Source organism: Dreissena polymorpha, chromosome 15 (assembly GCF_020536995.1).
Source record: "Dreissena polymorpha isolate Duluth1 chromosome 15, UMN_Dpol_1.0, whole genome shotgun sequence".
NCBI lineage: Eukaryota > Metazoa > Mollusca > Bivalvia > Myida > Dreissenidae > Dreissena > Dreissena polymorpha.
In genome coordinates, this window is record NC_068369.1 from 54,769,622 (window position 1) to 54,787,024 (window position 17,403).

General features: G+C 35.9%; 1 protein-coding gene across 1 annotated transcript in view; it reads right to left on the reverse strand.

Moving 5' to 3' along the window:
• The window catches only part of LOC127859761 (fibrocystin-L-like), a 65,337-nt gene extending 55,878 nt beyond the window's left edge, over window positions 1-9,459 (reverse strand). The window contains exons 1-7 of the mRNA XM_052397268.1: window positions 9,426-9,459; window positions 8,940-9,056; window positions 7,998-8,154; window positions 6,917-7,106; window positions 5,618-5,719; window positions 4,891-4,999; window positions 3,594-3,737 (exon numbers count right to left, since the gene is read on the reverse strand). Coding sequence (XP_052253228.1) covers window positions 3,594-3,737; window positions 4,891-4,999; window positions 5,618-5,719; window positions 6,917-7,106; window positions 7,998-8,154; window positions 8,940-9,056; window positions 9,426-9,459 — 853 coding nt within the window. The remainder of the gene's footprint in view (window positions 1-3,593; window positions 3,738-4,890; window positions 5,000-5,617; window positions 5,720-6,916; window positions 7,107-7,997; window positions 8,155-8,939; window positions 9,057-9,425) is intronic.
• Window positions 9,460-17,403: the final 7,944 nt, after the last annotated feature.

A 17,403-nucleotide genomic window follows, 5' to 3' on the forward strand; every position in this document is an offset into this window, starting at 1 on the left:
GAATACCAGGCTAATAATGCATGTACATAGAGTATTGTTCAATGGGAATACCAGGCTAATAATGCATGTACATAGAGTATTGTTCAATGGGAATACCAGGCTAATAATGCATGTACATAGAGTATTGTTCAATGGGAATACCAGGCTAATAATGCATGTACATAGAGTATTGTTCAATGGGAATACCAGGCTAATAATGCATGTACATAGAGTATTGTTCAATGGGATTACCAGGCTAATAATGCATGTACATAGAGTATTGTTCAATGGGAATACCAGGCTAATAATGCATGTACATAGAGTATTGTTCAATGGGATTACCAGGCTAATAATGCATGTACATAGAGTTTTGATCAATGGGAATACCAGGCTAATAATGCATGTACATAGAGTATTGTTCAATGGGAATACCAGGCTAATAATGCATGTACATAGAGTATTGTTCAATGGGATTACCAGGCTAATAATGCATGTACATAGAGTATTGTTCAATGGGAATACCAGGCTAATAATGCATGTACATAGAGTATTGTTCAATGGGAATACCAGGCTAATAATGCATGTACATAAAGTATTGTTCAATGGGAATACCAGGCTAATAATGCATGTACATTGAGTATTGTTCAATGGGAATACCAGGCTAATAATGCATGTACATAGAGTATTGTTCAATGGGATTACCAGGCTAATAATGCATGTACATAGAGTATTGTTCAGTGGGAATACCAGGCTAATAATGCATGTACATAGAGTATTGTTCAATGGGAATACCAGGCTAATAATGCATGTATATAGAGTATTGTTTAAGACTGCACAGGCTAATAATGCATGTACATAGAGTATTGTTCAATGGGAATACCAGGCTAATAATGCACTTACATAGAGTATTGTTCAAAGGGAATACCAGGCTAATAATGCATGTACATTGAGTATTGTTCAAAGGGAATACCAGGCTAATAATGCATGTACATAGAGTATTGTTCAATGGGATTACCAGGCTAATAATGCATGTACATAGAGTTTTGATCAATGGGAATACCAGGCTAATAATGCATTTACATAGAGTATTGATCAATGGGATTACCAGGCTAATAATGCATGTACATAGAGTATTGTTCAATGGGAATACCAGGCTAATAATGCATGTACATAGAGTATTGTTCAATGGGAATACCAGGCTAATAATGCATGTACATAGAGTATTGTTCAATGGGAATACCAGGCTAATAATGCATTTACATAGAGTATTGTTCAATGGGAATACCAGGCTAATAATGCATGTACATAGAGTATTGTTCAATGGGATTACCAGGCTAATAATGCATGTACATAGAGTATTGTTCAATGGGAATACCAGGCTAATAATGCATGTACATAGAGTATTGTTCAATGGGATTACCAGGCTAATAATGCATGTACATAGAGTTTTGATCAATGGGAATACCAGGCTAATAATGCATTTACATAGAGTATTGTTCAAAGGGAATACCAGGCTAATAATGCATGTACATAGAGTATTGTTCAATGGGAATACCAGGCTAATAATGCATGTACATAGAGTATTGTTCAATGGGAATACCAGGCTAATAATGCATGTACATAGAGTATTGTTCAATGGGAATACCAGGCTAATAATGCATGTACATAGAGTATTGTTCAAGATTGAACAGGCTAATAATGCATGTACATAGAGTTTTGATCAATGGGATTACCAGGCTAATAATGCATGTACATAGAGTATTGTTCAATGGGAATACCAGGCTAATAATGCATGTACATAGAGTATTGTTCAATGGGAATACCAGGCTAATAATGCATGTACATAAAGTATTGTTCAATGGGAATACCAGGCTAATAATGCATGTACATAGAGTATTGTTCAATGGGATTACCAGGCTAATAATGCATGTACATAGAGTATTGTTCAATGGGAATACCAGGCTAATAATGCATGTACATAGAGTATTGTTCAATGGGAATACCAGGCTAATAATGCATGTACATAGAGTATTGTTCAATGGGAATACCAGGCTAATAATGCATGTACATAGAGTGTTGTTCAAGACTGCACAGGCTAATAATGCATGTACATAGAGTATTGGTCAAGATTGCACAGGCTAATAATGCATGTACATAGTGTATTGTTCAAGATTGCACAGGCTAATAATGCACGTATATAAAGTATTGTTCAAGACTGCACAGGCTAATAATGCATGTATATAGAGTATTGGTCAAGATTGCACAGGCTAATAATGCATGTACATAGAGTATTGTTCAAGATTGCACAGGCTAATAATGCATGTACATAGAGTATTGGTCAAGATTGCACAGGCTAATAATGCATGTATAGAGTATTGGTCAAGATTGCACAGGCTAATAATGCATGTACATAGAGTATTGGTCAAGATTGCACAGGCTAATAATGCATGTATATAGAGTATTGGTCAAGATTGCACAGGCTAATAATGCATGTATATAGAGTATTGGTCAAGATTGCACAGGCTAATAATGAATGTACATAGAGTTTTGTTCAAGATTGCACAGGCTAATAATGCATGTATATAGAGTATTGGTCAAGATTGCACAGGCTAATAATGCATGTATATAGAGTATTGGTCAAGATTGCACAGGCTAATAATGCATGTACATAGAGTATTGTTCAAGATTGAACAGGCTAATAATGCATGTACATAGAGTTTTGATCAATGGGATTACCAGGCTAATAATGCATGTATATAGAGTATTGTTCAATGGGAATACCAGGCTAATAATGCATGTACATAGAGTATTGTTCAAGATTGAACAGGCTAATAATGCATGTACATAGAGTATTGTTCAATGGGAATACCAGGCTAATAATGCATGTACATAGAGTATTGTTCAATGGGATTACCAGGCTAATAATGCATGTACATAGAGTTTTGTTCAAGATTGAACAGGCTAATAATGCATGTACATAGAGTATTGGTCAAGATTGCACAGGCTAATAATGCATGTATATAAAGTATTGTTCAAGACTGCACAGGCTAATAATGCATGTATATAGAGTATTGGTCAAGATTGCACAGGCTAATAATGCATGTATATAAAGTATTGTTCAAGACTGCACAGGCTAATAATGCATGTATACATGTGTATAGAGTATTGGTCAAGACTGCACAGGCTAATCTGGGGTTACAGTTTTCCACTTGTATGAATTTTTTTTTAAATCTTAGGGAAGTCTTAGGGGAGGGTGTTGTTTCAGACTAGATTTTGCAGATTGCACAGCCTTATATGGGACAGAACTTTATGGGCATGTCTTTAGACCATTTTTAAAAAAGTGATGCTCATACAATAAACTTACTTTATCAAATATAAAAACATTGTTATGATAATAGATTTAACAAATATTGGGTCTTTTTGTTAAACCAAAGGCCCTGAAGCTGGAAATTGAACTTATAATTAGGATGATTATTTTGTACAATTAACCTTTGATATATATATATATTCTAATCAACCCAGACAACCCCTACATAAAAACATTCAAGACACTAACTATTTTTATCGAAAGGTTAATCACCATATTATTAATGCTACTCAAACGGTCAGTCTACCTCTTTTGGAGACAAAGGTCAAGGTGAATGTGGGCGTGTCCACAGGTTTCCTAACAACATTGATTGCCTCCCCTGGGCCCAGTACGGGCAGGCTGCTGAGGGCAGCTGACAGGCCCTCATCATCCATGTCTAGAGTCAGGGGCTCTGAAAAGAATGAATCAGAAGTGTTATAAACAAGAGCACCGCATAACGGGTGCCAACGCTCGGCTGCAGGTGCATTTTTGAATAAATGAAAGGTTGTCAGAATTTTTTTTTTTTTTAGAGGTCACAGTGACCTTGACCTGGCGTGTAGAACTCATCAAGGTGCATCTACATAGGTAGTTTTAAAGTTGTAGGTGGAAGCACTTTGATTTTAGAGTCAATGTTAAGGCTTAAGCATGGCGAACCGCGGACGCCTAGCTGGCTATGACAATACCGCGGGTTTTCTCCAAAAACGGCCTAGATAAAAATGACATGAAATTTCAAGATTGAAGCAGTTAGATATAGTTTGCACTTTCATTTACAAGACACCTAAATATCACGACATTTTTCAGTAAAATAATGCAATAATATTGTCAAGGCAAATGTGTGAATGCTAGAAATAAAAGGCCAGCTTTAATAACTATACATGTTATGTATGAGTTTGGACCACGAAAAAGTTCATTTTTAAAAGATGTCTTCAATCAAATCTAGCAAATTTATTTATGATACCAGCAGTATATGCTTGAAAAAAGTTAACAGATAATGCTATTAAAGGCCGTCTGACCAGCAAACATGCAAATGATTAGTCCCATATTTCTGGGCTGTTTCTTGGCAAGCTCATAACTTCAAGCAATTATTGAACAAAAAAGAGACCTTAATGGGTTTCTCCAAATGGGTCCCATATAAAAAAGAGTAGAAACTGAATTTATCTGTAAAATTCATTTTGTTGGCACTAGTATATGAGAAAACTGTAAGAAGTAACTGTTAGCATGGTTAAAATGGTAACACAACACATCGAAGTGTATGATTTATGACCTGTATGAGTTGTCAACATGGGCTGCATACGAGTCCTAAATATTTCGTTCATCAGGAACGAGTATGAGCCCTGGTTCTGGGAACACTGGCGCATGCTAAACAGGGAAACACTTTCCTCTTTTATCATTTTTTTTTATCCAAGAAAATCTCTCTTTGTGGAAATCCAGTTTAGGTGGTAAGTGTTTCCCTGAATAGCATTTGCGTACTGCACAGGCTAATCTGGGACATTACTTCATGCATTAAGCCCAGTTTTATCAGAACTTGGCTCATATATATTGCTAACAGAGAATGTACTATATACCTGTGTATGCTCCAAACAGCCCAAAGCGGAACTCTCCACCGCTTGTAACCTCCACCGTCTGTACTTCCTGTATGGACGTCTGACTTCCGAAAGTGGCAAAGTTGAGTTGCTGTTGACATTAATAAGTGAGAGAAAAAAATAATTGAACTACTGCCAGTGACAGTAAGACAAAATACAATGGAATGTTGACAAACATGACTGTAGGATATAAAAAAGTTCACATGGACAATGTCATAATTATCTTATGGAACAGCATGCAGTAAACAAACAATTATACTGACAACTTAACAATCCCATTTCAGTTCTTGCCTGCTTTTATAGAACTGATATACAATTATAACTGAACATTTTAAGTGGATTATGTTGCTTGCTTATAACTAATTTGCAACTTCTCAATATTTACAGCTTGATAACTGGAGACCTTTGAATACTTTTCAAGCATTCCTTTCATCCCTGTGGGACCTTCAATAAAGACCTCTTTCTCACCGGGAGGTAACATGTTCAATCCCCATGCACTGAGGGAGCGTTCTTTGGATCTCCCCCAAAGACACCAAATACTGGTTCTACCAAGAAGTGGACTTCAGAACTTTTCAATAAGCCTTAAGCTGTTGATGCAATCAAGCTTAAACAAATAGGTCTCAACTTTAATTTATTCTAATTATCTCCAGTAATGATGTTTTAATTTTTCACAAAAAATATTATTAATCTCCTGTATTCATTTACTAACCTGTACATCATAGGTGATGTCAGACCGTATAGAGATTGCCTGCTTTTCTTGTTCTGCCTTGCCAGTCCAGGCGCTGGTAAACTTGGTATCAAAGAATTTTGCCTTCAAGTGTACAAATGAACGCTGAGTTGACTCGTAATGAACAACTTGAAGGAGAACTCTGGAAGACAGTTTTCAAAGAAACATAATGCGCCTTTCTTGGAAGAAGGGTGCAAACAGGACAGGCTAATCAGTGACAACTCTTTGTACTTTAATTGTATTTTTTGTTTAAAGGAAGTTTGTTTTTTGTAAAAATTCAGTTAATGCAGAAAGTGTACACCCTGATTAGCCTGTAAGGACTGCACCAGCTTATCTGGGATGACACTTTAAGCTTATGTATTAAATGCCATTTTGCCAGAAAAACACTAATATTCAGATGTTTCAGAAGGTGGTGACTGTGCTACTTTGTTTATTGAAAGATATATGGGGCTATCAGTTTTGCTTTTACCATATGCTGCCCTTTAGGCAATCAATGGGTTATGTTTAATAACAAATGGCACTTAATAATACACTTAAAAAAAATCAAGTACCAACTACCAGCCAACAGTGAATATGTTTTAGACAATTATCAAATACTCAGCTGAAATGGATAGATAATTTATTAAACTTTGGAAGCAGATCTGTTAAAGAATAAAGTAAAAAAATTGCATCTTGTATGACCCATATCAATAAAGCTAGCATACATATTAAATAATAAATCACAGAAATGTACAAAGATTGAGCAAGATATGAACACAGTATAGATTGATGTCCCAACCAGCCCCTACCTCTGGCCTTGGTTTAGAGAGATCTGTCTGGACCCTGCCCAGGCTGCAGTGGAGGTAACTTCAGCAACCTTGCAGAGAACACGAGCAAAATTGTGTATCATACATTGTGAAGTACATGTTTCAACTGATTTGTTTAGTAAATATTTCATCAATGAAATTGATTAATAGAATGGAACAAATGTTTTTTGTTACCTTCAGCACAATTTTGTAACAAACATGTTTGGATTTTGGTACTGCTAAAGCCCTAGAGAGCATGCTTTACTTACCAAAATTCTCCATGGCTAATTGGCTTCATTATGCTCAATGCATAAATGATGATAATCCTTTTATCAGTGTCAACAGGGGTGAACAACACCATAACATAATGTTATATTAAGGATTTTGGTTCTCAGTCAGGCAAACAGTGTTTAATCAATAACCAAAATCCCAGCATTTGATTTATGAACTGCCTTTATACATGGTTAAATTCATTAAACTAAAACATTTTGCATACCCCATCCACAAACAGCCTTGCCCCATCATCAGCAAACAGCAAAAACTGGTATTTTCCGGTGTGTGGAGCAGTAAAGAAGGTCGTCATTCTGGACACAAACTGGTCCATTGTGTTGTTCACGTCGTGATAGAACGTCTCGTCCAGCCAATCAGAATGGTAATTGGGGTCAGATGAACTCATGCTTAAAATGCTGGAGAAAAAATAAGGACTGTCCACAATTTTGTTATTACTTTTTTTACTACAATTTACTATAATTTTAAAGATCATTTTCATTCTCACACTACTAAATAAGGAAGCAATTGGTGTAATTTACCCATCATTGTAAGTTTGACTGCACGTAACTTTTAATCATTATTTTCCTTATAATATGCAATTTCAACGGATTTCATGATTAATTTGCATGAAACCTCAAAACAAAAAATGTATACTTTTGAACTATGTAGTCACATCATGTTAACGGATCCACTTGATGCATTGTAAACCTACCTTAGAGTTACAGATACTCTTTCAACCAAAAATCATTTCCATATATAAATCAAACAGGTATGGAATAAAAAGGATCCAACATTTCCATCAAACCATGCTCAAGATCATGGAAAATAACCGCCCATCCTCTTTCTTTCAATACTTCTAATTCCAAGTATATATTTTCTCTCAGAAAATCTAGGGGCCCACCAAACATTTGATTGGTTATTGGATGCTGGAGCCCTGTTTTTATCCCTGAAAGTATGGCGTACCATTTGGGTCAAAAGTCAACAAGACCTAATAAGTAAAAAGAGAAATGTACGTCGACGTACAATATGTGCGTTGACATACAAAAATCTGAATCTAAATTCTAATCTGAAGGAAAAACGGCTCAAGAGACGAGTGTTTAGATTGGCTGTTCAGAAAATTTGTACATCGACGAACAAAAATGTACGTCTTTGTACTTCGACGTACAAATATATATGTTGAAGTGTATTTCATATTTGTACGTCGAAGTACAATTTGTGTATGTCAACGCACTTTTTTACTTAATAGGTCTTGTTTACTTTTGACCCAAATGGTATGTCATTTGAAAGTTTATCACACAGATTCTGACCTGTTGAGGTCTGTCTGTCCCTTGGCAGTGGCGGTCCAGTACTCAAAGTTCACTCCCCTGTTGCCAGGGAACTGAGAGTCTATATACTGGGGGTCTGCTGCAACCTCACACACAATGTGCTGGTCGACGACCAAGTCAGTGATGACACACGGTGTGTCTGTAATATTATAAGACTATTATGATCCTTATTCTTGGAATACTGGGCCTGATACATGTACATTAAGAGTCATCCCATATTAGCCTGTGCTGTCTGCACAGGCTTATAAGAGAAGACACACTCCACTTACTTGTATTTTGTTTTGAAGGAAGTTTCTTCTTAGAGAAATTCAGTTATAGCAAAAAGTTTGTCTCAGATAAGCCTGTGCAGACTGCACAGACTAATCTGCGATGACATTTAACACATATTCGTTAAGTCATGTTCTCCCACAATGAGGCTCATGTTGTTTTGCAGCTGTGGAAGTCTGCTTGACTCCAATTAACGTTTGGTGAAATATTCTTAGTAGGTTTCTGGTAACTTAGTTTTGAGTGATCAATAAAAAGGAAGAATAGGCCTTATAAGCACTGACTAAAGACTTTTGCCTCGAACTACAGTTAGAACAACAAAATCAAACAATATACCCACTCTTCTTCGAAGGGGGGCATAAAAACATTCTTGTTCTTCAAATTTACCTTTATATTTAATTTCTCAATTGCTTTCAATAAGTAAGAGATTACCAAGCTATAATTTAATACATGAAAATTTTCCTCCTGAAACTCACCTGAAAAATATAATTTCATAGTTTTCAAGAAAAATTACCTCAAATGAAAAATAAACCAACAATATTATATTTCTGTCCATCTACATTTCAGCAATAGGTCTAGTTTAGAATGTAAGATTAGTGTACGTAACAAAGTGACCAATACTGCAACTCCTGACATTTAAGCCTTAAGGGACAATGTTACCTCCAATGAAGACTTTTGGCTGCACGTATGGAGGCCGGTTGTCATAGTAACTACCCACAATGGTCAGGGCCAGACCTCCAGTTGTACTGCCCGACGAGTGGCTTATCTCACTTATGTCTGGGAAAATAATGGAATGTTTTTTTATCCTAGTGGTTACTAGTTGTACTAGTGTTACAATAATAAATAGAATATGTAAAACAATGTACATTAACCCATTTATGCCTAGTGGACTCTCCCATCCTTATAAATTGGATCAATTTATTTCCAAAATTAGGGATGTCTAGTATATTCATTTCTATATTTAGAATATTTCTTACAGAAATTCCTTTAAGCAAACAGCGCAGACCCTGATGAGACGCTGCATCATGCAGCGTCTCATCTGGGTCTACGCTGTTTGCCAAGTCCTTTTTTCTAGACGCTAGGCATAAACGGGTTAATGTTGTATTTCATCAAGATTTTCCAAATTGGTGTTCTCGTAAGTGTTACAATAATAAATAGACAAGGGCTGTTTGTAAAACATGCATGTCCCCCATATGGGCTCTCCGTTGTAGTGACAGCCATTGTGTGAGTATGTTTTTGTCACTGTGACGTTGACCTTTGACCTAGTGACCTGAAAATCAATAGGGGTCATCTGCGAGTCATGATCAATCTACCTATCAAGTTTCATGATCCAAAGACAAAGCGTTCTTTAGTTATCATCCAGAAACCATTTTACTATTACGGGTCACTGTGAACTTGACCTTTGACCTAGTGACCTCAAAATCGATAGGGGTCATCTGCGAGTCATGATCAAATGCACCTATGAAGTTTCATGATCCTAGGCATAAGCGTTCTTGAGTTATCATCCGGAAACCATTTTACTATTTCGGGTCACCATGACCTTTACCTTTGACCTAGTGACTTCAAAATCAATAGGGGTCATCTGCGAGTCATGATCAATGTATCTATGAAGTTTCATGATCGTAGCCATTAGCGTTCTTGAGTTATCATCCGGAAACCATTTTACTATTTCAGGTCACCGTAACCTTGACCTTTGATATAGTGACCTGAAAATCAATAGGGGTCAACTGCGAGTCATGATCAATCTACCTGTCAAGTTTCATGATCCTAGGCATAAGCGTTCTTGAGTTATCATCCGGAAACCATTTTACCATTTCGGGTCACCCTGACCTTGACCTTTGACCTAGTGACCTGACAATCAATAGAGGTCATCTGCCAGCCATTATCAATCTACCTACGAAGTTTCATGATCCTAGGCATAAGCGTTCTTGAGTTATCATCGAGAAACCATTTTACTATTTCGGAACACTGTGACCTTGACCTTTGACCTAGTGACCTGACAATCAATAGGGGTCATCTGCGAGTCATGATCAATCTACCTATCAAGTTTCATGATCGTAGCCATTAGCATTCTTGAGTTATCATCCGGAAACCATTTTACTATTTCAGGTCACCGTGACCTTGACCTTTGATATAGTGACCTGAAAATCAATAGGGGTCAACTGCGAGTCATGATCAATCTACCTATCAAGTTTCATGATCCTAGGCATAAGCGTTCTTGAGTTATCATCCGGAAACCATTTTACTATTTCGGGTCACCGTGACCTTGACCTTTGACCTAGTGACCTCAAAATTGATAGAGGTCATCTGCGAGTCATGATCAATGTACCTATGAAGTTTCATGATCCTAGGCCCAAGCGTTCTTGAGTTATCATCCGGAAACCACCTGGCGGACGGACAGACCGACGGACCGACAGACCAACATGTGCAAAGCAATATACCCCCTCTTCTTCGAAGGGGGGCATAAATATGTAAAACAATATACAATAATGTAGGATATACAATCATACAAGAAAATAAATGCACATACAGGGTTAGTATGATGTTTGCGTTGTCATATGTTAAGTCTTCACTAGGTCAATTTCGTACCAATATTATACACAAGAGATATGCATTATGCCATATTGCATTACATCCATTCTTTCTATATATGGGTCAAAACTAGGGATGTCAACAAATATCCAAATATCCGAATATTCGGTCCCGCACCGAATATTGGAATACAACTTTCCGAATTGAACATTCGGAAGAATTTTTTTTATAAAATTGAGTAGTTTCAAAGACTTTGTACTCGTGAAATTTGCTTCAAAGATTGTTAAAACATTACATAAAACCAGAGACGCAGTGTTATCTACGTCTTTGATAAAACATCTATTATTTGCATGTAATTATATGTAATTTACACAATTGAATAGAATGTTTCATAACTTTATAAATTTATCATGTATAACATGTATTCAATAATGTATTTTATTGTATAATTTACATGGAAGATGTAGAAACAAGTCCACCAAAAAATGGTCATGCACCCAATTTTCATATAGTCAAGACTGGCAATAACAAAACCTTTATGAACCGCCTCATGCAAAAATAGATCTTATGACATATAAACCCACTGTAGCTTCAGACCAGTCTGTGCATTCCTTCAGTCTGGTAAGGAGCTACCCTGACCAATCATTAAACTATGAAACGTGATGATGCATGACTTTATAGCAGACAGGGAAGCTACTGACTGAAGCTCCGCATTAGGCAGTCTATATATAGTTATATGAATAACTGCATGGCCTATGCTGTAGATGAATCTAGCAAATGAGTCCATCTCTTTTAACCCTTTGCATGCTGGGAAATTTGTCATCTGCTAAAACGTCGTCTGCTGAATTTGTACAATTAGGATTTTCTTCAATTTTTTTCAAAGAATACTATCAGAATAGCAAACAGTTTGGATCCTGATGAGATGCCACGTTCTGTGGCGTCTCATCTGGATCCAAACTGTTTGCAAAGGCCTTCAAAATTTGGTTCCCGCACTGAAAGAGTTAAAACCAGGCAATATGCATGTGTGTAAAGTATTGTCCACGATTATCTTATGCACTCCAAACAGTACAATCAGGGACATTTTTTCCACTTTTATGGATTTGTTTGTTTAAAGGAAGTTTCTTTTACAAAAAAACTAGTCTAAGTGGAATGATGTCATACCTGATTAACCTGTGCAGTAGCTAATCTGGGACCACACTTTTTACAAATATATTAGGGCAAGGCCCATTTTTCCCAAAGCCCACCTCATATCTAAGTTCCAGAACATATTGAACACTCACTTGTATAGAACTGCAGCATGTATATATGGTCGTTGTAGGAAACTCTATAAACCTCTGGCTCTGGTAGGGACCTGTTTTTAGGTAAAACACAAACACATTTTTTTTCACTTTTGCTTAATATAAAATGTTGGATGACTGACTCATAACAAATTAACATAAGAACCTTCTAGTCATTATTGCTGCATTTATAAATCTCCCGGTAAAACTATTTTGATAATAGTTCATATGTCTTAGTATTATTTTTATTAACAAAATATCAAGAATTCAGTACAGGACAAGATTCATCAAAACAACTGAAATTTGTAACACATATTTTCTGTAAGAAGAATCCTTAAATCTTACCTCCCATATGGAGAGTCCACTATGTAGCTAGCATTATAAAATCCTGAAAAGACCAGCATTCAAACATCAACCAAGAAATCATTCTACTTCCATCCCTGTAAATGACCAATACTAATTAAATGAAAATTAAAATTGCTTTACATTTGAGTCAATTATAATATAACGTCTAAATTATAAATCTGAGTAAAAACAATTGGACTTCGCAGCACAATGCACGATTAAACATAAACATAATAACCTCGGAAATAAAACACTCAATGATGTGAATGTAACAAGATCATTCACAAAGGTTATTATTTAATGTTAGATGACCTTTACTTCAACTCTATTATATTACCAATAGATGTACCAATATGCTTGCATTACCTATCCCCCACCATCAGATTAACATACCTATGGATGTACCCATAGTTTGGCAAACCAATGTACCATCATCAGATTCTTCACTCTCAAGAGAAAGACCAAAACTGGAAAAATACGGTTAATGGTTTTTGTGTTATATTATATCTGTAAATCGAGACTTAAAACAAAGTAAAAAATGTGTTCCAGTAAGGTTACAATCATGGAGTGTTGCGCTAAGCATATTATAACCAAGCCAATCAAATTCAAATCTTGTGAATAGTAAAAAATATGATAACTTACATGGAAATCACGGTAACGACACCGTTAACCCCATGTATGCCTAGCGTCTTGAAAAAAGGCCTTGGCAAACAGCGTAGACCCAGATGAGACGCCGCATGATGCGGCGTCTCACCAGGGTCTGCGCTGTTTGTTTAAAGGAATTTCTGTAAGAAATATTCTAAATATAGAAAAAAAAATACTAGACATTCCTAATTTTGGAAATAAATTTAATCAATTTAAAAGGATGAGAGAGTCCACTAGGTAAACATGGGTTAATATTAATGAAACATATATTTATAAATCATTGAAAGTAAATATAAAAATGGCCATTCCTCCAAAATTGAACAATGGTCACAAGCAAAACAGATTACAAATATCCATGTATATGTTTGATTACAAATACATTTTCAAAAAGAAAAAAACACAAATAAACGAGCTTAATGTAGAGAAACGAAACTGAGAAACACATATCAACAAGACAACAACATAACAGAAATCCACGTATATTTATATAATACAAGGACTACAAAAAAGGTAAACTCACAATTGGTCCCCGTTCTTTAGGGAGCAATCCTGGGGCCCCACATAGACGCGGAGAAGTTTCTCCAGGTTGCCATTGGTTGCAGTCGCCATGTTGCTGCCATAGCGATCACTGTACATCGTTCCCTTCATAGTGACGAACGTGCCTGGATGTTGAAGTGATATAGAAATAAGTGGACTTTAAAAATATGTTAGTGAGTCTTTAGTTTATTTCGTTGTAAATTTCAATCACAGTTACGTATCATCACATTAAAGTAAAAATTGTTCAAAAACAGACCTGGCATTCCGGACTGAGGCGAAAATGTCCGAATAGTCGGGGTGTTGTCCATCTTGGGCTAAAAAATGAGCAGAAACAATGACAACATATCATACAATGACAATATATCATACAATGACAACATATCATACAATGACAATATATCATACAATGACAACATATCATACAATGACAATATATCATACAATGACAATATATCATACAATGACAATATATCCTACAATGACAATATATCATACAATGACAATATATCATACAATGATAATATATCATATATATCATATATACGGAAACAGCAATTAAATCTCCCAAATCACGGAATTCAATAAAAAGGAATAATATATGTGATTGAAAGTTCAGTTCTTACCTGGAAAATGCACTGCTCGTCGAAACTGTTTCCGCCACAGATCGAGTCCTCAGGGATTCTCTCTCCATCCACCACGACCCTCACGTAGTAACTCTCTTCCTGAAGACCCCTGCAGACGAGGAATCAACATGTCTAGAGGTTGTTGGCAACCGTACAAGTGAACAAAAGGTATTTCCATCTCTGTCGTGTTTTTTTTTACAAGGATGTGAGATATTAATATAGAAAGGATTATGAAATCATACGCTTTTATTTACCGATATAATTTAAAACCTATGATTAACCAACTTTGATTGATAACTGCCCAATAGTGAATTGCATATGTGATATTATGTTTCTGCAACAAAAATAAGTCAAACTTAAGTTTATTGATAAATTTATATATGTTTCGAACATATTCTCTTCTTTTTTTTGTTTTGATGATGACCATGATCCGGAATTCGCAGTCAATCACATGTCTAATGCATGCATGCCCGCAACCCAAATTTCGGGAAGCATTGTTTGGTGGTTGAAAGTACGAAACTAACCTAGGCGTGTAGCACATGACCTGCGTCTCGGTGCACCCGTCCTTGTGCACGGCGCACGTGCGCTCACTGCCGGACTCGCTGACCAGGTACACGCGATTGCCCACATCCGGGTCATCGTTCTGGCTGAACTGGTTCACAGAGAACCCTTCAATAAGAAGACAGTTATTCAAGCAATATATATATTTCTAATTATTGACGTTTAATATTTTGGTGATTAATCTTGTGAATTCTGCCATTTGGCGGCTTTGAAAGTCGCGGCAGGTTTATATTAATTGTTCCGACGTGTTGTCTTGATGGCGGCCTTAAAACTCGCAGACACGTTAGAACGGAAATCATGAGTCGTCATCACAACACGCTTATATCCGCCAGAACGACAACATGCCACATCAATCTCTCGTTTGTTTTTACCCATAGTGCATTGTGGCGTGTTGGCGCGTCTTCTTTGTCGTTATGGCATTTGGCACCAGTACGAAATAACGGCGGGTGTTCCCGTGTGTTGGCGTCTCTCAAGCCGCGAATACGCAAGATATCGCGAACATGAATATCATGTTTAAATGAATCAAAGACCGTCAATGAAACAAAAGAAAATTATTAACATTCTTATATGGTTTAATAAATATCATAATAATTGAACGGTTAATTATTTTGAAGTGTGTTTAGTCCGGTATCTGCATTCCGTTTGCTCTGTTTATTTTCATTTTTATTTTCATTTTCATTTTATTTCATACTATAGACCTACGTGTATAACAATTTTAATTTAAAACAAGATATCTGATATTTTAGGTTTAATTTTCATTTATATATAACACATACATGTGTATAGAAAAACCGGATCATTTATTTAAGCATGTGTTGTTTGCACTTGGTAGTGCAAGGGAATCCTGAAATTGCACGTACATCGTTATTAAATAAATTGTGCATACTTTTACTGAAATAATATGTTGTTGATTTCACGCACACGAGGCGAAATTAAATAATTAAACATGTTCAAGTCTCCATAGTAGCATGTGACAATCTCTATAGACATACAGCACTTGGATAAATGACAGACAGTTTATTTCGACTTGTACTATGTACATCGTCAACAACACATAATGAAAAAAGAACAGTTTGTCAATTGTGATAGGAACAGTTTTATTCACAAACATTAAATATAACAACAGCAACAACAAAAATATATGAAGTACATAGCATGTATTGTATTTTCAAATATATTGCTGAAACCAGGTGTTCTTTCATTAGGGCTTTCCAAGCAACTGCTCAGGGCCATAAAAACGTATCTTGTGAGTATTCTAAGCAATTATCAATGCACTGAACACTGTAAGACTCACCTTGCCCGTATATAGTGAGTCGAGTTTCGCCCGCTAAACTTCCATGGCGCGGACTAACACCGCTTATCAGGCCAGCTGCAAGATCAATATTTTTGTAAGAAAATGAACAAAGGTGTATACACGGACATGAACAGGTACACAACAGAATAATGGATTCTTTGTATTTCGTCAAGCTGTGGTCTATTTATTGTCCAAAAAAACTACATTGCAGGACGCATGCTCGTATTAAAATAAAACTTAACTGCGTTATTCCGGTTACAATAGATTTTAAATCTTTATACTAAATGAATATGAATAAATGAACACACAAAGACGAACTAAATTCGTGTAGTTTGAAACGTTGCATTAAAAATTTTCTTGTGGGAATAAACACAATCATAACTGTCTCCTTTTTTCAAACGGTTTCAAGTACCATGAACAATTGTATTAGTTGTCAAAATACGTTTTCAATAACAGTCTTTTTCCATATATATTAAAATAATCTACAAAAAGATCTATGAAGGATGTTAAACTTGAAATTACCATCAGAAAATGAAATTGAAAAATAAAATATCCACGCGAAAAAACTCCAAACATTTGGTGTTCCTCTCCCCATGTCCGTACAAATTGTAATGTAATAATATAACATGATAGGTAATTATATACGTTGATAAAGGCTCTCACAATACGGATAAAATTATGCAAAAATTGACATAATCTGATTAATAAGCATTTTGACGGTTAAATTGAAACGAATGCGGCTCGGTCAGCCATGAAACAAATAATTGTTATTCTTTGTAGTTGTTGTCCACTCAGTGATTTATTGGATTATGTGATTAATCTTTTTGACGTCGGTTCGCGTCAATATTGTTTCACTGTGATAAATCTAAGCATATAACAATAACAACTTGTAATTATTTCTCTTCGAAATCCGGTTCAAGTGGATAACAGTATTTTCCAAAAATCGCGTCAGCAATTTGGAATGCGCAAACACAGACGAAAGTTAATTATCGGCGTTAATATAAGACGATTATTTTGTAAGCAATAATTATGTTTGCCTTTCTGGGCAATCCCACATGATCGTTAAGCGTCCGCTATACGCAAACAAAACGAAATGCAGCGAACGGACCACCCATAAAAACGTCAGCTTCATTTATTTCTTTAAATAACATGCATTTGAGCGTTCATTTTAAAGCCACACACTTTGCCTCTGACCTTGAAATGAAATACATGTTAATCAATACATATACATGCAATTTGAAAGTGTGCTAAATTGTCATTAAATCTATAGCCTAGTTAGCAAGTAAGTTATTATTTTACAAACGGTACCG